Consider the following 24,236-nt stretch of genomic DNA (forward strand, 5'->3'; position numbering starts at 1 on the left):
TGGTATGATAGGGTGAGTTAGTTTTTATATTATAATATTTTATATTATAACTCACAGTTTTATCATCAGCATCTGCTTTTGGAACTGACCCCCTTTTCCTTTGCTGTCAGTCGAGGGGGGGAAGTCTATTAATAGCACCAGCTGGTGTGTTGGAAAGCAGAGGACGAGGATCCGAGCAGAACACAGGAGGAGGGGTGGCTGTTTGTTGTGACATGGCTGACAGAGGTGACCATGAGCTGAAACTGCAGAGCTTTGAATTGACGCTTGTATCAGAAGAAGAGGATGAGTCTGCTTCACAGGTGAAGGACTCTGAGGCTGATATAACACCTGATGCTAGCCTACAAGTAGAAGGAGAGATTTTTTATGTCAACCGTCAACATCTGGCCCTGCAGAGCCCTTACTTCAGGGCTCTGTTCTTTGGCCGTGGGTTGGAGAGCAGCAAAAGGCAGGTAGAGATTAAAGGTGTGAGTCTGCAGCATTTCAGGACCTTGATGGAATATACCACAACATGCAGCCTGTCTCTGGACAGAGAAAATGTTACGGGCATCCTCGAGACGTCCGACTTTTTGCAGCTGGAGCGAGCCAGGCTGCTGTGCTGTAAGTTCCTGGAGCGTGAGCTGCACCTCAGCAACTGTTTGGGGATGATGGCCTACGCCTGGCAGCTGGGTTGCACTCAGCTTTATGCCGCAGCACGACAGGTGGTGCTCACTCACTTCTCCGCTATTTCAGCTGAAGAGGATTTTCTGTCACTCTCAAAAGAGTCAGTAGCAGATCTACTTGCCAGCGATGACCTAACCATCCATAAAGACGATCTGGCTCTGGAGGCAATACTGCGCTGGGTGTCATTTGACCCTAAACGAGAAGAATATTTCCTGGAGCTCATTGAGCTGGTGAGGCCCGAGTCTCTGTCGTTGCCTTTCATCACTGAACTCTTGACCAGAATGAAAAGCTCTGATCCCAGAGCCAGGCTCATCATAAAGCTCAATGAACATTTCCCAGCATCTTGGTCAGTGGGCAGGTCAATGATGAGGACCAGGGCCAGAGAGACCCTGTTCGTGCTGGGCGGGCCTCATGATCAGGAAGAACAGGCGCTGTTCCAGTATCACCCGATGAGTGGTAGATGGCAGAGCTGCGCGCCCCTGCAGAGGAAGAACCTCACACAGTACTCCGTGGCTGCAGTGGGTAATGGATGCATAATGAAACTGGCAAAAGTTAGATGTGTGCTTATTTTTCATGTGCTCGTTTTTATGATCTTACATGAATATTGAACATTAAATTTTCACTGATTTTTTAAAATTTCCTTTTTATTTAGGAGACAGTGTGGTCGTGACAGGTGGCTACTTCCGGGATGTTCTGTGGTTCAGTGTGGATTGGGTCCGGATCTACGAATGTGGGAACCAGCGCTGGGTGGACGGGCCAGCCCTGCAGAAGTCCAGACACAGCCACTGCTCCATAGGGCTCGAGTCAGTACTGTATGTCCTGGGGGGAAGTATGGACGAAGGTCTTGTGGATGATGTAGAAAGGCTGGTCCTTGGGTCAGAGGAGGGTTGGGAGGCAGTGAGTCCCATGGTCAGGGCCGTAGAGAGGGCAGCCACTGCTGCTCTGGGGTCGTGTATCTACGTGGCATGTGGGCTGGATGAAAATGGCGAGGTTTATGGTGGAATTCAGAGGTATGTGGCGAAGGAGGATCAGTGGGATGTGGTCTCCTATTCTCCATTTCCACGGTGAGTATCTTTCTGACACTGCCAGATTTACATTCTTATGAAGTTTGAGCTTTCAAATTAAATGATACAGGATGATCAGCTGACAATTAAACAGAAAGATTAATGTGTTTTTCTTTAGATACGACCTGGTTGCCACGGAGCTCAACAGTGCCCTCTACCTGTTCGGAGGCCAAGCCCTTCGTTTTGACATGGAGACAGATGAGTGGACGGAGCTGGAGGAGGAATGTCTGAACAAAAAGTTCTTCTGTGGCTGCTCCTCAGTCACTGGGCAGATATACCTGCTCAGCGAGAGAAAGAGTAACAAAGCATTCCCGAACATGGTGCTGCTGGACCCTTACATAGACACCTGCATTGAGGTAGATGATGCTATACCCTGTCCCGTGCCCCTCAGAGGGTGTGTCACCGTAAGAATGATCCCATGATGCTCTATGATGGTTGAATGAATGTGGAATTGTGCAAATCTCTCGAGCCATCCCTCTTTCTTTATATTTGGTCAGGAAAATGGGAAATGGGTGCAGCAACTCATGCAAACCTGAAGGGAAAGTCAATATTTGGTCTGACCACCTTTAATTTTTCAGCACAGGCTGAACTATCAGGCAAGCTTTAAGTAGTCTTCAGGAGTAGTTCTCCAGGCTTCTTGGAGGACATGCAAAGCTCTTCTTTTATTCTATTCTCTGTTAAGATGATCCCAGAGATCAATAACGATGAGTTCCAGGCTCTGTGGAGAGCAGGAAGCAGGCGGAGGTTTGAAAGTCAGAAGAAGCAGAATACATATGTGTGAACAAGAGGGAGACATGCAAAGAGCAGTGATGGTGAAGGTAGATCCGTTTAAATATCAACCATCCAAGAAAAGGGAGAGTCCAGAAGAGAGTGCAGTCAGGGTGGAGTGGGTGGAGACGAGTGTCAGGAGTGATTTTAGACAGAAGGATAAAAGCAAGAAGCTACAAGATGCTGGAGAGCTGCTGTGATGTTTGGAGATGCTAGAAGCACGCCTGGAGGTGGAGTGACGAGGACTGATGGAGCTAGAAACGAGTACAGTTAGAGAGGCAAGGCAGGAATGATTTGGACATGTGCACAGAAGGCAAGGCTGGACTGGGACAAAAAAATCGGCCCGGGCATTTTGACTAGAGACCGGCCCACCAGGATAAAGATTGAAAATGTGACGTCATTCAGGGGTAAAACCGCAAAGGTTTCTGGGAACTTGTGGCAAGAGGTACTAGCGCACGCAGGCTTTCAATTGAACTGAGTTACACAGCGATAATAAGAAACCCAAAAAATGTCAAGAAGCTGTTGTATTATTAAACTTCAATAGCCGGTCGCATGACAGCCACGGGAAGCCGACGGGTAAAGAGATCGTTTTTTTTTTTTATCGGATTACGTCGTTGAAGAGAAATTTTTTAAGCCATGTTTCCGAAGTAAGAGCCGACGGATGGTCTGGATATACCAAATATAACGTCGCAGAACACTCCAGCTCACAGGTTAGTCTGCTCCAAGCATTCCCACAAAGGTCAGAGTTTTGTAGTAGTTAATGCGTCATTTTTCTTAACATAATTAGTGATATAGGTTACAAGCAAGTCTGGCGCTGAACAGAAATTGTCGCGCTATGCTCCTTTGTTTATTGTGTTTATTGTGCATAAATAGTGAATTGTCCTGACACAATATTGCGTTTCGCTTCTGTTATTATGGTACATTGACAAAAACATATACTTTTATTCACAGGATAAAACAGTTGTTTTGTATCACTAATTGTCCAGTGCGATTACAGCATACAGTATTATTGTCACTGCTACATTTCTGTGATGCTACCAGAAATTATTTCCACTGCTAATTAATTCAATTCAATTCAATTTCTTTATTGTCCCACAAGGGGAAATTAGTTTAGCAGCAGGAGGATAAGAACAAACAGAACAATACTATAAAACAATAATAACAATAATAATGATAGAAAATTCAAGGACAATTATTTGCCATTAAGGAGACAAGACGCAGTAGGGATAAAAGAGACCTGGAGTCTTTTAGTCCTCCTCGGAGGTACTCTAAAACGGCGGCCGGAAGGCAACAACTCAAACTCACTGTGAAGTGGATGGTTCACACAATTAATAATAGAATGAGCCTTTCTAAGCACATTTCTATTGTAAATGGCCAAAAGTCCATCTTGCCAGCGCCCTGAAATTTTGCTAGCAGTTTTTACCAGAAGTCCCAACCGATTCTTATTCTTCACCGTCAGGTTACCAAACCAGGCAGCGATACAAAAGGACATCACAGATTCGATAAAACTTCTATAAAACAAGGACAACATCTCAGATGAGACGTTAAAAGATCTCATTTTCCTTAAAAAGAACAGTCTTTGTTGAACTTTTTTAGTAGTGGCATCAGCATGAGATTCAAAACACAGTTTATGGTCGAGTACCACACCTAGATATTTATAACTCTCAACGATCCCAATATCGGCAGTTTTAATGATAGTGGGTGATGAGCTATAAGAGGACTTCCTAAAATCAATAATCATGTCTTTAGTTTTTGACACGTTAAGTGAAAGGAAGAACTCATCACACCAATTCACAAAATCATCTACAACCTGCCCATGGCCTGACTCGTCCCCCACTAGAAGACTGACGATCACTGTGTCGTCAGCAAACTTCAGGATGTGTCTGTTTGTGAAATTGCTGCGACACTCATTTGTGTACAGAATGAACAGAAGGGGAGAGAGGCAGCAACCCTGGGGTGATCCAGTAGAGGAGGAGAGCACATCAGAAAACACATGATTCAGCCTCACACATTGTGACCTATTAGTCAGAAAGTCTGTCACCCAGCCGACCAGACTAGTGTCAAGCTTGAAATGATTGTAAAGCCTGTCAGCAAGTAAGAGGGTTGAATTGTATTAAATGCCGATGAAAAGTCAGCAAATAATAATCTTGCGTGGGTGTGGGGGGCCTCAAGATGCTTATACAAGAGATGCAGGAGTGTGACAGCAGCATCCTCCACACCTCTCCCTGCTCTATAGGCAAACTGGAAGGGGTCAAGATGGTGTTCAACATGCATTAAAATCTCCTTCTTAATTATCTTCTCAAATGTCTTCATCACTAAAGAAGTCAGAGCCACAGGCCTAACATCATTCAGTGCCTTAGGAGAACTGCCCTTAGCAACGGGAACAATGACAGCATGTTTCCAAATTTTAGGTACCGTCTGTAGCTCTAAAGAAAGTGAGAAGATATAGTGAAAAATCCCACTCAGCTGATCAGCACAAGTTCTCAGTACCTGTCCACAGATGTTGTCAGGTCCAGGACTCTTGCTTTTGGTGTGTCTAAAAAGATTAGCTACCCCTGTCTCATCAATACAAATAGATGGGGGAGTGATAGTCCTTTCCCTCTGTGTGCTGGTCTGCCTAGAACAATCATAGTTCTCAAAACGAAGGTAAAAACTGTTAAGACTGTCTGCCAGATGTTTGTCAGAGGTAAACCCCTCTAAGGTAATGCTGCTTTTACCTTTCGTCTGTAGCCCTGCCATTGTTTTCATACCAAGCCAAGCTCTTTTGAGGTTGTTACTGCTGAGTTCTGCCTCAATCTTATTTCTATACCTCATCTTGGCAATCTTTATCGCAGCCCTCACCTCCTTCCTCAATATTCTCACAGTGGGAACGTCTCCCTCGTTAAAAGCAATTTTCCTTTTAAGAATCAGATCCTTAATATCTTTAGAGAGCCACGGTTTGTTATTAGGGAAAGTCTTAAATTCTCTGACTGGAACCACAGTCAGAGAATTTAATTACCGTTGAGCTCAAAGGTCCTATTAATAAACGGTTAACGAATGTGTATTTATGAAGACGATTTGTGAGACTGGTAAACTTATGATACGTACGATGGTCTTTCGTTCTACACGGTGCATTTCAAGGTCCTGCACCCATCCGTCGGTAAACTGTACCTGGGCTTGTTGCAGTGACCTGAAGTTACTAAACTTCACGAGTGTGTCCACTCACTCCAAGAACCTATAATTATAAATCTGAGCGTGGTGAAAGTTGGGCACTCTGTCCACTCTGTGTGCTCGTAAGGGTCTGACCCGTTCACTCCTTTGATTTTTTCCTCGTATCTTTTCTTTTTGTTTTGTACATACCTTTTTTGTGCGGCAAAGAAAAAACAAGAAGGTATTGGAACCGGAGAATGAACGTTTTGCGGTGCTGCAAATGCTTGCATTTGATGCGATACTTGATTGTTTTGCCACTAGTTCCCGGCATGCAATGCGCGAAAATCACGTGATTGCTAAACAAGGGGGAGGGTGCATCCGGCCTCCTCGGCTGTAATTGGTCCAGCCGAGAGTCGATCATGACCAATTGGCCAATCCAACACCTTTCAGTACATATACCCTTCCTTAAAAAAAAAATAAATAAAAAAAAAAAAAAAAAAATCCATCGGCCCATAAAAACGAAAAGTCGCCACTGGCCAGTCCAGCTATGACAGAAGGGATGGTAGATATATTGGACAAGGATGTTGAATATGGAGCTGCCAAGCAGGAGGCAGAGAGGAAGACCTCAGAAAAGATTCATGCATGTAGTGAGGTAGGACATGCAGACGCTCGGTGTGACAGAGGAGGATGCTGTCTGTCACACGGTGGAGTTCCTGCAGATCCCCAACTGCACTGGCTGAGACTCAAACCATGACAGAGCCTCCACTGTGTTTCACAGATGGACACACTGCTGTACCTCTCTCCTGACCTCTCCTGTACACACTGGCCACGATTTGAACCAAAAATTTCAAATGTAGATTCACTCCACAAGACTCGTTGCCACTAATTTTAAGTCCAATTTGGCAAACCTCTCCCTGTTTCCTTTCATTAAGAATGGCTTGTGGACAGCCACTGAGAACATTTCTGAGGAGGCTTCAGCGAACAGCAGATGGATCAGCTGAAGGGCCAGATGCATCTCTCAGGTCCTGTGTCACGGCTTTGCTTGTGTGTTTTTTTCATGTAACTCTTTAGGACAGGACGTTCAGAGACTGTTCATCTGCTGTAGACAGGCCTGCCACCTCTTTAATCCTCCACAGATGTTTAAGGACTCGCTGCGCAACATAAAAATGAATGAAAAAGCAGCCAACCTCCAACCTTCATGAAGCCTGGAGCAATACTGCTCAAGAGCACTTTACAAACATACCAAGAGGGTGTCAGTCACCTCGATAGCAAAACAAAGTTTGCACAGTACTGTGTATGGTTACCTGTCTGTGTGTGTGTGTGTGTGTGTGTGTGTGTGTGGGGGGGGGTCTTCATTAGTATGAACAAAATGTAAAAGTGTTTAATAAAAGCTTGACTGAATTTGTACAGGTTTTATTCAGAAGTCATTTATTTAAACTGTTCGAGTTGTCACAAATCAACACTCATAATAAAAGTCAAATGCAGGTTTCATGAGGACATAAAGTGTCTCCTGCTTTTATATCTTCTTAAAAACAACATCCAGGTGAGTCTCATTCACTGCGTCGGCCGTTTAGCGCTCCAGCATTTCACTTTAAACCCCCTGCTGTGCGGTGGGCGTCAGTGACATCACACCCCTGCACAGACACGCCCTGTTTCTAGCCCTATCACAGCCATCGTTACATAAATGATGACTGGATTAGCATGTTCACCTGCAGCAGCACGGCGGGAAGACACATGTAAAATCACACTAGCAAGCATCAGAACACAATTTGGTAAATATTAAAATATACAGCTCCTAATATCTCTACATTCATTTTTACCCAGGAGCATTGCATCGATGCATTTAACGCCACTGTCTAAAATAGCTCAATAATGCCCATCTGTGTGAATCAGGTAGAAATGACAACACAAAAACACGTAACACACGTTACAATAAGGCCTTTTCTGTGTGTTGTTCCAAAAAGGGGAACCCTAGTAGCACATAGACTTCATATCTTAGTGTTCAAAACACAGCAGCCAAGGCACAAAACAAAAGACCCGAGTAGGAAATCATGCTGCCCGTGAGAAAAAGACACGATGCACAGACACGCACACGGTTCACGTCCGTGTTTGTAGAAGAAATACTTTTTGTAAAGGCATCAGAAAGGGCAGCGTCTTCTTTGTGCACCAGGGGGCGCCATAGTTCTCCTAAAAAGTCTAAATCTGTCGCAGAAAAATACAACTTCTTCAATCATACGAGGGATTCAAATACAGATTACAGTGAATAATGAATAAAAACAGCCAATAAAGTGATTTATCAACAGATTTACTACAATCAGAACTGTGTGCATGAGCAGCCATGTGGACATAAATCAGTCAGAGGAGTTTGTTCCATTTAAAATAGATTACACCATATTATACACAAGAATTAATATGTTTTAATACAAACAATATTTTTTTTAAGCTCTCACTCAAAAAAAAGCAAAGATGAACTAAAACGCTGTCCTGAATATTTTCAAGTTCTTATACTACAGGGACCAGAAACGGCATCGCAGTGATCACGCGCTCTCATCATACGTGTTCTTATTGTTTTGATATTAGTGTTATGAGTGGTGTCACATTCGGTGGATCAACAATCATCTGTGCTTCTTTGCTCAGAGGCAAACCTACCCTGACCTGAAATCATCAACGGACCATGTTGGAGACATGGAAGTGGAAGCGAAGCCGTGGACTCGATGTGAAGCCACTATCTGGTTTTGGGTAGTCTGCTGTTTCTATTTGTCTGGTTGGTCAGGTTGTTCAGGACGCAGTTGTTAGCCAGCGATGCCAGTCTGGAGTTAATCGCATCCTTCCTCTGCTCCCAGCTGCACTCACCCCCGTCTTCCTCTTCTTCTTCATTGTCATCTACCGGACTTTCCTCGTCGCTGCGCACGTCACCCTCGATCTGTGGAGAAGAATAAAAGTTAACCATCCGATTCCTCGTTTCCTGCTATCGCTGCTGCTTAAACAGCCTCTCGTCTCACCTTGCCCACAAAGGCAAACCTGTAGACCATGCGCAGGATGAGATAGGCCCAGTAGATGTGCAGCAATTGTAGCACGAACAGAAGAGCGTTGAAGAAATAATAACCAAAGAAAGGCTTGTAGAACTGCATTGAAACGATCAGGGTGGTGTGGATGATCCTGGAGGGCAAACACAGAAACAGTGAGATCAGCTGTTCCTACAAACTCTCGGGCTTCAGAGCATCGTGTGTCGTACCGATAACGGGAAACTTTATCTGTGCTCTAAGACAAACTGTACATCAAACCTAGTTGGACATTTGCACACCAACACATGAAACTACGTCTGATTTAACAGTTTCTTACCTGCTTGGAAAGACATACAGCCTCGTGACGAGGAACACCAGAGCAAAGAGGACAAACAGGACGTCGCATGTCTTCGCCCACAAGGCGTAGTGTAGCATCTTACCCACCTGTCAGAAAAAGGAAGGTAAAAGTTCCTGTGACTTAGAAAAGACAGTGAAGACGTTTAGGTTAAGTGCTGTGGGTGTGAGCCCACCTCCCCACAGCTTCCTGTTCATCGGCCCCTGACAGTAACGACCTGCTCAGGTGTTTTCAGGTTATGTCATCAGGTTTGATTTGTGGTCATACAATTACTGATGTTCTAATCTCGGACGTACGCCAGGGTCAGCTCCACCCCCATTTTCACTTTTAAATATAAAAAGTCATTTTTAAACATCGAGCACTTCAGTGTGTTTGTCCTGCAGGGGTCTCAGATCTGAACAGGTTCAAGTGTAAAGACGTCACCTGAGTTTACTGACTCGAACGTTATCTCTTTGTTCCAGGTGGTTTTAGCGCAGCGAGAGAGAAAACAAGTGGGTGTGGCTGGCTCGAAATCAAACCTCAGACTCACTGATGAACTCACCTGCACTCAGTAACTAATCATCTATTGGATATGAAGCCAGCATCGTTTTCCCTTTATGATTTTTATCAGCGTCCAGGCGACACCCTGTCACGCCCGAGTTGACACGACTGCATATTTCCTCATCTCATGTAACGCGGAAACAATCATCATCGTCACTTCTTATCATTGAAACAGCCTCACAACACCCACGGACAAAGGAACAACTGTCACCGAGGTGGTCAAACCTTTACAGCCAGGACAAGCAACAACAGAACGAAACCTCTCGCTGTGCGCGGCTCACAGGACGTGTGTGCTCGTATGAAAGAAGAAGGAAATTCACAAAAATACACAAGTTCCTCGTTTGTGCAATAATCTGCCATTTTAAACGTTTGTGTGCGAGCATAACGATGCAGTCTCCTCCACACTGCGCCGTGCAAAAGTCTCGAACCACCACTCAGTGTTTTATATTTTGCTTCCGAGGTGCCAGGCGCTCCTGGAATTTTTAAAAGTAGCCTTGAGCAGCGGTTTTAAACTTTCTCACCCATTTTCAGTCCAGTCCTTGGACCTGAGTCACTTAACACTAGGGCTGCCACAAACGATTATTCTGATAGTCGACTATTCAGATCATGCATCCATTGAACATACAGCATACAGCTTATTGCACCAGCAGCATCTGCTCTTATATAACTATCATTAGCTTACAGCTTTAAGTGTTTAAGGTCTGTGCTAACTAACAATAAAGACAAGATGATAGTTTATTAAATTTTAATGAAATTTGCAGATTGTTTCGGTGAAGTTTAATAAACTCCTTGCTATCTAAACTATAACAGGACACCGGAGTAAATTCTCCAGCATCTCACACTTCTGATAATCAGCTGTCTCCTTGACGTTTATTCAGCTGTGTAAAAACTATAACTTTAATTTCAGCCAAACCGATTTACTCAGGAACAAATAAAATACTAAAAAAAGCCAAACAACATTTTAAAGTTATCTAAGTGACTCATATATCATGTTTAACCTGAGTAGCGAAAGACGGCGGTGGGTTTGAAAACGATTTGCCGGGAGTCCGGTGTTCTCACGGCGCTAGTGACCTAGCCCCCGGCTAGCTATCGAGCTAGTGGGTAACAGACGTCTCCGAAAACGTCGGAGCGCTTTTGAAAATATGCGGTGTCCTGATAAACTGAGCAGATATTTGAGGTTTACACAGCTACATTCTCGCCTGAAAATATGTTAAACGTTTATTTTGTGACCCAGAAAGAATAATAAGAGTAACATTAAAACTAACTAGCTGCCGCCATTGTTGGAAACTGAGCTGGGCCGTGCTATGAATTCTGGGACACAGCTTCTTCTTCTTCGGGGTTTAACGGCAGCTGGCATCCTTGTACTTGCAGTGCTGCCATCTTCTGTTTCAGTCCGTTATTACACTCTTAAATCCTGCTACTTATTCCTGCGTCTTTTGTGATCTTACAAAGCTTCAAACGACGCGTCGACTATTAAATCAGTCGTGACTAGTCGACTAATCGTGGCAGCCCTAGTTCACACTGATGAATCGGTCAAGCTTGAAAAAAATGCAACTCAAGTGTTGTGTCTACACACAGCAGACAACTTGGCAAAGACCCAACTCAAGTTGAACCTCGAGGCACTTGCAGGTTATTAGCAGCCTGCTGACCGACTCCCATTTCTTTTGTTGAACTTGTGAAAAAGGCCAATCATAACAGAGTTTGACAGGAATATTTCAGCATCATGTGAAGTGTCTCTGTGAATATTTTTAAGGGAAATGAACACACAGAGGACGAGAAGAAATCCTGTCCTTGAAAACTTGGGAAAAACCAGCAAAGACCTGTTCCGGGACCCGAGGGATACATCTGTCCCTTCAGCTAATCGTCTACTGTTCACTGAAGCCTCCTCAAAAATGGTCTCAGTGGAAGGGTGGCTGTCAAAACGTTACTCTTAAGGCAGGGAAGCAGGGAGAAATGGGTGGGCTATGCCAAATGACACAAGAAATCCAAAGAAAATCAGTGTCAACAAGTCCTGTGAAGTGATGAATCCACATTTGATCCAAATTTTGATTCACCATTTGGAAAGCATCCGATTGGCAGCACTGACAAACAAACTGCCACTGCAGTCAAAACGAACCTGGATGGAAAACATGGACCAGCCTCCCAGAGCCTGTTCATAGTTTCCAGTGTGGTATCATCCTGACAGGGAATGGAACAAAGTACAGCCTCCAAGAAGAGAGCTTTGGGATGTGCCTCGTGAAGCCTCACAGAGTTCAGGCTGTGTTCCAAAATAAAGGTGGTCATACGAACATTGACTTCCCTGCTGTGGCAGACGCTTGTGAACGAGGCAGCGTATAAAAGTCACTTTCATTTCCAAATATGCTGCACTTACTTCCCTTTTGTTAGAAAACAAAGAATGAAGTAGTGGCGTTTGTACTCACAGTGTATCTGGAGGCAGGTGTGGTGTTTTACCTCGAGAATAATGTCGGCAGAGTCGTGGACCAGCATCACCAAAGTGCCCACCCTCACATAGTTGGCAATGTAGGAGAAACCGATGAGAATTATGGTGGCAATATGATGAACCACCTGCTCCTTGAAATCCTAAAACACAAACACACATGCATGCACGCATTTAAAAACATGCAGCAGCATAAACAGCAGCTGCACGGGTGCCGTTTGAAACCAGCATGATTGTCTGCACTGATTCGTTAATTTAAATAATACAAATATGACAGCAGCAAAGCCTCCTGAAGGACAGAAGCACTGAAATGATTATAGTATTCAGTACAGTTCAGGTTTCTGTGGAGAGACTGAACTGAATATTTAATATACTGTAACACTCAAAGTACAGAGTTATAGATAATTACAGTTACAGATAATCCAGAGCATAATCTGCATTTGCTTTTTTTACCATTGGACTAAAACGTTACATTTCAGGGATTAAATGTGGAATAATAATCAGGTTCTTTATGTGTTTTCAGTTAATACTCACTTTTCGCTTCACATCCACAGAGATGCTCAGAAGCAGCGACAAATAGAAGCTCATCTCCAACATGTAATACCAGTAATGAGCCTCAGACACAGGCTGATGAAGGAGAGGGAGAGAGCAGCTCAGTGTGATCATTCAGTGGTTAAACAGAAGCTTTTCCAACACCATGCTTATTTGTCCAGACTTAGAAAGCAACAATGGTGATGCACGCAGCAGCATTCACAGACAGATGTGTTAGACTGTTAATCACTGAACTCCAACGTGAACTCTAACTACATGCTTTTGAGGAACTGAAAGAGTTTAATAAACAGTTTTCTGAACTGATTCCTTTAAGTGTGCTGAAGCAGGTCTGGACTTTTTGGGGTAGTGCAGGCAGATATTCAACTCTGCTGAGTATTTACAGCTTCACCTGTCTAATAGCTTCAGGGCTAAAGTCTAGCAAAGGTTCAGTGGCCACGTAAGAACTCCTCGCTCTCATTTACAAGCACAGAGGACGTGCTTCATGCACAGGAAGTCATGGTGTAATCTTAAAGTAAAACATTTGGAGAAGACTCAAAAGTGAAAGTTTGCAGCGACACAATGACAGGAAGTTGACTGAGGTATTTACCCTAAAATACGTCCTTTCTACCCGTCTGAGAAAAAAATCAAGTCTGCAGTAGCAGAGCTGTTATCGGTTAAATGCAGATAAAGAGAGCCGTGGCTTCCAGGGAAGAACGTGTGCCATCATCCACACGGCAAGTTAAAAACTCAGGCAGGAAGGAAACCACAAAAGCATTCAGAGCTTTGCAGTCAAGGAAGTCGCAGTTGAAACATTGTGGATGGAGTCTGCATTAAAAACGATCAGCGTGCTCTTTCTGCACTTTCCTTGCTTTAAGTAGATCCTATTGTTCTTATGACCTGAGTGATGCAGATTTTCAGTTTTAGCTCACAGACATCTCTGCCACTTAATTCTTCATGAATATAAATGTTAACTTAACAACAGAGCAAAGAATCAAATGACCATGAATTAAAGAATCTACGACTCATGTTACACTTGCTGCAAACCCCAGCATTTACACCCCAACGGCAAAATCTGTGTCCTACCTGTTTGGGATAACCCCTCCAGCACTCGCTCTGATCCCAGAACCACGGCGTCTAGAGGATGGAGGAAACGATAAATCTCTGTGCCTCGATCTTACTTCAACAGCGTAGTAAGCAGATGTAGATTCTCAAAATTCAGTGAAAGTCTTTTAAAGAAAAAAGTGACGACACACTTACATCAATTAAAGAGCCGAGCCCTGCTGTGAACGACGTGAGGTAGAAGAAAAAGCGCCAGCTGCAGATAAGAACAGACGCATCATCGATTAGCGCTGGGATGTCACAGTGGCCCACTTTGATTTTAAATGGGCGAGACGAGTGACAAGAAAGTTTTCGTTTATGAACAAAACTATCATGACCTGGATGATAGTTTTGTAGATGAATCAACAGAGAGACTGAAAATGTCGTTTATATGGTGGTAATTACTTTGGTGTAGCATGAAGCTCCACTGTGGACGTCTTTATCATTCAGAAAAGCTATAAAACTTAAATGTTGTAAGAAAATGTAAAAATTCTGTTCACATTTTCCAAAGCCATCTAGTGGGCCGGATCGGTGTCTTTGCTGGGCCCATTCTGGCCCCTGGGCCTTATGTTTGACACCCCTTATTAGCGGATGCTGTGTAAATGAACTACATAGTTCTATGAGATCAGACAAAGATGTGACCAGGCACACGTGTGACATCCGTCCAACAGGAAATTGCTCAACGACTGAGTGTATGAGAAGAAAAACTCACGAGGCCTCGCAGAACTTTTTGGTGCTGCTGGGTCTGTCCTGGTTCCTTCTGTGTCTAAACCAGGTCTGGATCTTTCTCTGCGAGAGTCCACACTGCTTCCCCAGGCCCACCACTTCACTCTGAGCGTGCACACACACACACACACACACACACACACACTATGTAAATACGAGCTGCTTTCTCATAGCAGGCATTGTTACAGCTTCATCACAGCTCTCGTCCTGTCGACGTGTAGCTCTGCACCCACAGAGATAAATGTGCTCGACCACTGTTAGCGTGACCTTCCCTCCCTACATCCTACATCACAGCGCCGAAGGTCCCTCTGCTGAGTGAAACCTAATTACAGGGTTCAGTGTGACACATGCATGTTTTTATTTGGCTACACAGGCTCTCTGCACCCCCAGCATCAGCTCCAGCACTGTATCAAAGGATAAACTGTGACACCACACCGAGCAGTGAAATGATTTTCCCACGATTGCGTTGTGCAACAGAAATACAGTCGTTGTATTCAGGAAATAAATCTACTTTGTTTCACAGCGTGTTTGTGGCCAAGTTATTTACATGGGGAACAGCAAAGTCGTTAGCTGCTGCTGCTGCTGCTGCTGCTGCTGCTGCTCGCGGCCCCATGGAAATAGATTTGCAAATAAGCCAGAGCATGCGCACACACACACACACGGGTAAAAACAATGTAGAAAGGCGCTCGTGGAGCGGTGCGTCTCCACTCGATATGCTCAGTCATGCCTCGTCCTGACAGGTGTACACCCCTGCCTGTCTGCACAGCAACATGGCTGCTCTGCTGCAATGCCAAATTACACCAAGAGGAGGGTGGAGGACTTCCATGATTCGGAGAAAAGTAACAGTTACAGACTAATAGCGCTGGTTTGTCCTCAGATTTTAACTAATTATTCTGATTATCAGCAACATAATAGGAAAGATTAATAGGGTGGCTGGATAAACTGTGGCTGTAGCTCAGGTGGTAGAGCAGGTCATCTACTGATCGGAAGGTTGGTGGTTCGATTCCCGGCTTCCCCTAGTCTGCATGCCAAATATCCTTGGGCAAGATACTAACCCGAAATTGCTCTCCGATGCATTCATCGGAGTATGAATGTGTGTGAATGTCAGTTGTGCTTGTGCGAATGGGTGAATGCACAAGTTGTGTAAAGCGCTTTGAGTGCTCAGAAGAGTGGAAAAGCGCTATATAAGAACCAGTCCATTTACCATTTACCATCAAAGGGACAGACGGCATTATGTTTAAAAGGAAGATAACTGCTTCTCTCACAGTGCAGCGAACACGCTTTTTGTAAGCTCGAGCCTCGCAGCCTGAGCTGCATCTCTGTGGGGACGGCCCGTTTTCAAACTGTTCCTCGTTCCAGAGGAAGCTGGCACACAATCTCACTCTTTCTCCTGGATGGAGCCACACCCAGCACGCATAAACTGTTTGTGTCACACAGTAACAGATGTTCCTATTTATTAACATTAAGAGTGCCTGGCTCAAGGTGAGATTTTCCATTTAAATTTGCATAGACTTTGCAGGATGCTTACATATTTATATAGATGATCATGAGATACAGTTTATGTAGTCGTTCTTTAACCAAGACGGAGGTCTGGGCACAGATGTCATTTTTGAGCTCAGTATAAGTATAATCCTAAAAAATGGGAATTGCTTTGTAGGTTTTCATGTTTTCACACACTGAGGTTAATTATGGAGTTCCACAGGGTTCAGTGCTAGGACCAATTCTGTTTACATTATACATGCTTCCCTTAGGCAGCATCATTAGAAGACATAGCATACATTTACACTGCTATGCAGATGACACCCAGCTCTATCTGTCCATGAAGCCAGATAACACACACCAATTAGTTAAACTGCAGGAATGTCTTAAAGACATAAAGACCTGGATGGCCGCTAACTTTCTGCTTCTTAATTCAGATCAAACTGAGGTTATTGTACTCGGCCCTGAAAAGCTTAGAAATATGGTATCTAAGCAGATTCTTACTCTGGATGGCATTACCTTGGCCTCCAGTAACACTGTGAGGAACCTTGGAGTCATGTTTGACCAGGACATGTCCTTCAACGCACATATTAAACACATATGTAAGACTGCTTTCTTCCATTTGTGCAACATCTCTAAAATTAGAAATATCCTGTCTCAGAGTGACGCTGAAAAACTAGTTCATGCATTTATTACTTCCAGGCTGGACGACTGTAATTCATTATTATCAGGAAGTCCTAAAAACTCCCTGAAAAGCCTTCAGCTGATCCAAAATGCTGCAGCAAGAGTCCTGACAGGGACTAGAAAGAGAGCAGATTTCTCCTGTATTGGCTTCCTGTTAAATCCAGAATTCAAAATCCTGCTCCTCACATACAAGGTCTTAAATAATCAGGCCCCATCTTATCTTAATGACCTTGTAGTACCATATCACCCTATTAGAACACTTCGCTCTCGCTCTGCAGGCCTACTTGTTGTTCCTAGAGTATTTAAAAGTAGAATGGGAGGCAGAGCCTTCAGTTTTCAGGCCCCTCTTCTGTGGAACCAGCTTCCAGTTTGGATTCAGGAGACAGACACTATCTCTACTTTCAAGATCAGGCTTCAAACTTTCCTTTTTGCTAAAGCATATAGTTAGGGCTGGACCAGGTGACCCTGAATCCTCCCTTAGTTATGCTGCAATAGACGTAGGCTGCCGGGGATTCCCATGATGCATTGAATCATATCTGCTATTAATCTCTGTCTCTCTTCCACAGCATGTCTTTATCCTGTCTTCCTTCTCTCACCCCAACCAATCACAGCAGATGGCCCCGCCCCTCCCTGAGCCTGGTTCTGCTGGAGGTTTCTTCCTGTTAAAAGGGAGTTTTTCCTTCCCACTGTTGCCAAAGTGCTGCTCATAGGGGGTCATATGATTGTTGGGTTTTTCTCTGTATCTATGAAGCGCCTTGAGGCGACTTATGTTGTGATTTGGCGCTATATAAATAAAATTGAATTGAATTGAATTGAATGTTTTCAGCACACTAGAAAAATCGGTGCATTAAACTGATCTTTAACCTATTGGGCTGCATGCTTATAAGTGACTTCAACAATTCATTTATTCATATATTGGTGGAAAATTTACTGTATTATACAGATGAGTGTCACATTTAAAGCAATGACTCCCTGTTACGTGTACCATAGTTACAGTAGTGCACTCCACGGACAGTTAGAGGGTCCTGTGAACACCAACCTGCGATGGCTGCTGGCTGTGCTGTTTATAGAACGCTTCCAGCTTTGGGATGGAAGCGGCTCGAATCCAAATCCGATCCTTCACACCTAAGACTTTGCTGAGGGGGATGGCGATGACCCTGAGAAGACAGAGACCAGAAGAGATGAGGAGGGGAAAAAATGCATTTTGCTGCTGTTTTATATTTATATGCATATATGTGCATAATAGCAAATGCAACCCTGTTAATAAAACAAACGGGAGTAATTCGTTTTGCAGTACTTGAAGGATTAATGTGTGATGTCATCAACAGCTGCTCGATGTGCTCCAAACACAGAAGAGCAACAGAGGAGCTCGTTACTCCTGACAGCCTGTGGAGCTGCTGCCGTGGGCGGGTTGTGCCCAGACAGCCATTATCCGATCCAGCATCAAGAGACACTTGATCTGTGTGTGTGTGTGTGTGTGTGTGTGAGCGTGTGTGTGTGTGTGTGTGTGTGTGTGTGTGTGAGCGTGTGTGTGTGTGTGTGTGTGTGCGCGCGTGCGTGCGTGCGTGCTACAGACGGAAGGAGACAGAAAGATCGACAGAATAATACAATATGAGGGTATCAGCAATGAATACATGTTTAGATAAATGTGCGTGTGTGTAATTCTATCTCAGAGATAATGATCCTGAAGTGTGCACGCAGGGAGAGATCGGAGATAATGAGAAGGTCAGGGCAGCTTCACAGAGGGACACACAGTGCTCTGGTTACAGGAACACATACACACACACAGCTGTGGCCTGAGAAGATTGCGTGGAGACACCTTCCAGCTGGCCGACGTCTACGCGAGCACAAATGACGGTGCCCACCTCTACGACCTCTACGACTCGCACACAGCACACGCCATCATCCTCCGACCCCGGACTACTCTCACAGCTAATGTTACCAATCTGCTAAAACATCGCTGATGAAGGCACAGACGAGGATGCTAATCTTCAGCTCTCACAGACAATACAGCAGCTGACGATGATGATAATGGAAAGGCGTTCAAGCTGTGGTCATGTGGGCCGCGTCTCTGCCAGCCCCGAATAAATTCTTGTCCTGTTACCAGAGGAACTGGTTAACTGTACAAACAGGTTTACTGTGACGTTTCTTTTAAAGCAGCTTTGCTCACAAGCATAAATGTGATGGGCAGAATACTGTGAAAGCTCTCGTCTGTCTGATTTTGTGCCACTAACATTCTGAAACATTCAATCCTGTAAAACCAAGAAAGTGTTTGAGACGCTGAGACAAACGCATCATCAGACCAGATGCACTCACAGATTAACTGTAGCCTCGAATTATTATTATTTCTCTTTAATTCATCCAAAGTGTTCAAATGTTACGTTAAAGAAGAACGCTATGAAATGCGTATAAAGAGGAGTGAAGATCTACTTTCTTCTAACTGAAATATTCGAAAACCAAACGCAGTCTTTTAAGAAGTGTCAGGTATCTGAAGATAACATTCAAATCCCTTCAGCTGTGACAGCAGAAATATTCTGACCTTTTCTAGGGAACCTCTTGAAGCACCGGGAGGACACATTTAATAAGCACTAGTAGGACTTTCTGTGCGATCACCCCGACAGCAGTCACTGACTGGTTGGTGTGGACTACACCTTGCAGAGGCAGCTTACAGAGAATCAGCATTAGTAGCCATGCATCGTAAAACCTCAGCTATAAACTTCTGTAGTTGCCATGTCCGAGTGTTTTCCCTCAAAAACACTCGGACACACTTTAACACAAGGCTGGAAGGAGCCTGGGGGGAGACGGGACTCTCACACAGCATGTAGCACATGAACAAAGGGAAAAGGAGGCGTTCCTCAGCAGCTTAGCAGCAAACACCCTCCATCCAGCCACCATGACCAAAACAAGTCAAGCAGAAAATTACTTTTCCCCCACAAACAGCATCACACTGCTTCCTTCAACTAATTAGGTAAAACTGAAAAGGACAAAACTGTGCGCCACATAACTTACTGCTCTGCTGATTTCAGCCAATTTAATGACAACAGCCAAAAACCAGAGCTCGCCGTGAGCTCGGCCTCACCTCTCAAAGATATATCTGATGGCTATAAAGATCAGAGCTAGTGGCAAGGTGTAGATGAGATGCCTGGGTAGAGGGAAGTGGCCCTCTCCTTCCTTCATCTCCATGTCTTTCCAGTGATTCCCAGGAGGGATCCAGAACTCTTCCCGCCACAGCCACTCGTTCAGCAGGGCCTCCATTCTGTGGGGCACGAAAGAGGAAGAGGTGAGTACTGTCTGGCCGCACAAACACAGTTTACCAGAACGGGAAGTGGATTCAAATTAATGACAAAGAGGACAAGAGGAAACTGTTTGCTCACGCACAGAAATGATGGAAAAGAACAACTGCACAGTGTCATCGCTGCTACTGCATCAGCTCACATGGCAACATGTTTCGATTACATGATCAATGACGGTGATTTCACCTCTTTACATCTAGTTTATCAGCAGTGCAGTGTTTCCCCCAGAAAATATTCACAAAACATTTTTAAGCAATAAATGAAAAAGCACAGCAGCAAATACGACACCTTCAAATGAATTTGAATTATTTCCTGTTTCAGGCTTTAACAGGTTACATCTCCTGTTAAATGTAACCACAGAGGCGCAGCAGCTGCCGCCTGTCACAAACATGAATCAGATGCAAACCCGCTTGTTCCTGACTCAATGGGACAATCAGCTTATCAGCCTTTCAGAAAAGACACCTGGTGTTCAGGTCCAAACACCTGAGCAGCGCATCGATATTATCAGCAGACGTGTCTGTGCCTGCTTTTCAGCAAAATCTGCGCAGCGCAGCCTTCATGCGTTCAAGTCTCTGTCTACACACACACACACACACTGTATGCTGTAAGCTCACTACTGTTATTCCCTGTAAACGGTTTGCACGGTCTGGGTTTAAAAGCTGCTGCTGCTGAGATCCAATCGATCCGCGTATCGATCAGGTCGTAGCTGTGGAGGAACGTGAGCGCAGATGTGAAAGCCTGCGCAGTCAGATGACCAGACAGACCGTAACCACTGTGCGCCGACTGCACGGCGAGTGCGCCAGATTAAAACGCGCAATAATTGATCCATCAGCTGTTATTCGCGGAAGCACAGCAAACCCACGGGTCCATCAACCATTCAACAAACCACGCAGAGAGCTTCGAAACAGCGTATCTAACACACCGCAGAGAGGAGATGTTGTGCTCACCTGTCCGCGATCCTGTGATGGGAGATGGAAAGCGAGGCAACAGCGGCAATTTAGAGAGGAGGGGCGTGTGGACGCACCAGCTCCTACCAGCGAGGACGGAGAGCGGGCGTGTGCTGTCATCATCATCATCATCATCATCATCATCATCATCATCATCATTCTCTGCTCTGGATCTTGCGCCACAACACGAGGATCGTAGTATTTTCTCACCAGCCAAAATCTGCTCAGCCATTCACGGGGACAATGCCACGTGCTGCCGACAGGGGGCGAGAGGAGACGCGTTCAAATGAGATTTTCTGCTCGGGTTGTAATTTCACTTCTGTTTATTTTGGGGGGTTTCCAACGTATCGCAATTTTGGTGGTTAAACATGAGGCCCGGGGGCCAAAATGGGCCAGGAATAACTTCAGTTCGGCCTCTTAGAAAAATATGAAGGAGGGCAAAATATGGCTTAACTGTATTTTTTCAAAATAGGTTTTACAGCTTTTCCTGCCGACAGAGATCCCCCCCCCCCCCCCCCCCCCCACACACACACACACACGGCTGTGTGCTTTGGTGTATACTACACCAAAGCAGTAGAGCGACAGTTTAATAATTAAATGACAGAAACCATTTTTTATTGTCTGCGACAGTTTGGCTAACATTTTCATCAATCAAACAAAAGTTTCTATTTTTTAAATATGGGACAGTCTGGACGCTAATTTTACACAGTTATCATGCAGAAAACTGAGATTTAAAAAAATGATATTAGGGTAACTTTTGGATGTCCAGTTAAACGTTTTTACACTAGCAGAAAGAGTTTCAGTGGTATGTGTAAAATTAATTTAACGTTCCTGGTCTAAATGTTTCATGAGGCAAATAGAAAATATTAAATTAAAGGGATTTTCTGATTGTTCTGGAGACGTCTAGACAATAAGAGGCCCAATGAGAGCTAATATCTTCATGTTTTTTCATGTATGATTGTATGTGGCTAACACATCTGAAAATGAAATCTTTACAGTTAAATATTATGAGCGCAGCTTTTAAAAGAGATTACTCGTGACCTCAGGATGCACTGTCACACAGTTTTACGAGTGATGTTAAAGATTATGTGCTCGTTATCAGCAGACAGGAAACCAGAAGCAAAGCAGAGAAAGAAATGCGACACATCCTGTCACTGTAAAATCTTATCAACCTGTGTGTTACACCAGAGAGCTGATAAGCTTTATGAGCATGATCACATGATGTTGCCTTTCATTCCAGTCATATTTCAACAGCACTATGAATGAAAGAGAAATGCATGATGGGAAGAGCCCCACCCAGCAGTGCTTTATAACATACAAAGCTTTATTTTCTACTTAGTCACTGGGTCAAGGTCATTGAATTCAGTGAAAGCCAGTTAATTTATTTTGACATCTAAATATGTCACAAAACTTGCTTTTCTGCTTCTCACCCAGATAAAAAGTGATTATATAACTGGCTGGATACCAACAATGAGAACCTGCACAGGTGCCCGATCACATGTCGAAGATGATTTTGTTCTCTTTATTTGAATCAGAATCAGAATCAGAATCAGAATACTTTATTGATCCCTGGGGGAAATTATTTTTTGTTACAGTGCTCCATTTTAAACCAACATTAAGACAAGACAGACAATACGCTAACTAAGAATAGTACAATATATACATATATATACATACATACATACATAAGTCACTTATAAATAAATATTTGGAAAAGAAACATGTGTAGCTGTAGCAGCAAACAGTGTGTTAAGTGGATGCGTTGTACAGGGAGATGGCCACAGGCAGGAATGATTTCCTGTGTCGTTCAGTGGTGCTTTTCAGTAATCTCAGTCTCTCACTGAACGAGCTCCTGTGACTGACCAACATGTCATGGAGTGGGTGGGAGGTGTTATCCAACATTGTCTTTATCTTGGACAGCATCCGCCTCTCTCCGACACCACCTTGAGGGAGTCCAGCTCCATCCCCACAACATTGCTGGCCTTACGGATCAGTTTATTAAGTCTGTTGGCATCTGCGACCCTCAGCCTGCTCCCCCAGCATGCAACAGCATAGAGGATCGCACTGGCCACCACAGACTCATAGAAAATCCTCAGCATTTTCTGGCAGATGTTGAAGGACCTCAGTCGCCTCAAAAAATAGAGACGACTCTGGCCCTTCCTGTAAAGTGCTGTGGTGTTTTTAGCCCAGTCCAGTTTATTGTCAATGTGTACTCCAAGGTATTTATAGTCCTCCACAATGTCAACACTGACCCCCTGGATTGAAACAGGGGTCAAGTGTTTCCTGGTCTTCCTGAAGTCCACGATCAGTTCCTTAGTCTTTGCCACGTTGAGCTGCAGATGATTCTGCTCACACCACGTGACAAAGGAGTCGACCACAGCCCGGTACTCTGTCTCATCATCCCTGCTGATGCATCCAACCACCGCAGAGTCATCAGAAAACTTCTGAAGATGGCAGGTCTCTGTGCAGTGGCTGAAGTCTGTGGTGTAGAGGGTGAAGAGGAAGGGGGAGAGGACAGTCCCCTGTGGTGCCCCTGTGTTGCTGATCACCTTGTCAGACACACACTGTGGGAGACGTACATATTGTGGTCTTCCTGTCAGGTAATCAACAATCCAGGACACCAGAGAAGCATCCACCTGCATCGCTGCTAACTTATCACCCAGGAGGGTCGGCCTGATGGTGTTGAAAGCACTGGAAAAGTCAAAAAACATGACCCTCACAGTGCTCGCCGGCTGGTCCAGATGGGTGTAGACACGATTGAGCAGGTAGATGATGGCGTCCTCTGTTCCGAGACGAGGCTGATAAGCGAACTGAAGGGGATCCAGATGTGGTCTTACTATGGGTCGCAGCTGGTCCAGGATGAGCCTTTCCAGGGTCTTCATGATGTGAGAGGTCAGTGCCACGGGCCTGTAATCCTGGGGGCCACTGGGACGTGGCGTCTTTGGTACAGGGACGAGGCATGATGTCTTCCACATCACCGGGACCCTCAGCAGACTCAGACTCAGCATAAACAGTTTATGAAAGACTCCACACAGCTGGGGGGCACAGGTCTTGAGGACAAGGGGACTCACTCCGTCTGGTCCAGCAGACTTGCCTGAGTGAAGTCTCCTCATTTGCATCTCAACCTGGTATTGAGTGAAGGTGATGGGTGGGGGAGGGGTGTCAGGAATCTCACAGGAGGCAACATGTGAAGAGAGAGGCTGGCACAGTGGTGTGGCTCTGGATTCCAGGCTGACTGCAGGTGAGGTTGTGGGGGTGGGAGCAGACACTGTGGTGTCGAATCTATTGAAAAACAGATTCAACTCGTCGGCTCTATTCTCACCTCCCTCAGCTCCCCTGCTGTTGGTTGGCCTGAATCCAGTGATGGTCTTCATGCCCCTCCACACCTCTCTCATGCTGTTCTGCTGGAGTTTCCACTCCAGCTTCCTCCTGTAATTGTCCTTAGCCTCTCTGATCTTGTCCTTTAGTAACACCTGGACCTTCCTCACCTCCTCTTTGTTGCCCCCTCTGAAAGCCCTCT

The 24,236-nt window shown here is 44.7% G+C and overlaps 2 protein-coding genes across 4 annotated transcripts; one reads left to right on the top strand and one right to left on the bottom strand.

The window, feature by feature from the left end:
• Positions 1–72: 72 nt before the first annotated feature.
• On the top strand, positions 73–4,817 carry LOC308393386 (kelch-like protein 23). The gene is made up of 3 exons (XM_080877107.1): positions 73–1,182; positions 1,313–1,724; positions 1,843–4,817. Exons 1-3 carry the CDS (start codon positions 213–215, stop codon positions 2,144–2,146), a joined length of 1,686 nt encoding a protein of 561 aa, XP_080733233.1. The 5' UTR covers positions 73–212; the 3' UTR covers positions 2,147–4,817.
• Positions 4,818–7,018: 2,201 nt separating this feature from the next.
• On the bottom strand, positions 7,019–20,872 carry LOC308393942 (ceramide synthase 2-like). 3 transcript variants are annotated; one of them, XM_080878011.1, is made up of 11 exons: positions 20,717–20,872; positions 19,556–19,732; positions 17,516–17,633; positions 14,300–14,418; positions 13,747–13,804; positions 13,573–13,623; positions 12,493–12,585; positions 11,973–12,101; positions 8,964–9,070; positions 8,624–8,780; positions 7,019–8,544 (listed from the first exon to the last, which is right to left on the bottom strand). In XM_080878011.1, exons 2-11 carry the CDS (start codon positions 19,729–19,731, stop codon positions 8,347–8,349), a joined length of 1,206 nt encoding a protein of 401 aa, XP_080734137.1. In that variant the 5' UTR covers position 19,732; positions 20,717–20,872; the 3' UTR covers positions 7,019–8,346. The 3 variants fall into 3 exon arrangements, with proteins under 3 accessions (XP_080734137.1, XP_080734138.1, XP_080734136.1); XM_080878012.1 differs by lacking the exon at positions 20,717–20,872 and adding an exon at positions 20,058–20,191; XM_080878010.1 differs by lacking the exon at positions 20,717–20,872 and adding an exon at positions 19,855–19,904.
• Between the last annotated feature and the right edge of the window lie 3,364 nt (positions 20,873–24,236).

This window comes from Rhamphochromis sp. 'chilingali', assembly GCF_963969265.1.
Source record: "Rhamphochromis sp. 'chilingali' genome assembly, chromosome: 3".
Classification (NCBI taxonomy): domain Eukaryota; kingdom Metazoa; phylum Chordata; class Actinopteri; order Cichliformes; family Cichlidae; genus Rhamphochromis; species Rhamphochromis sp. 'chilingali'.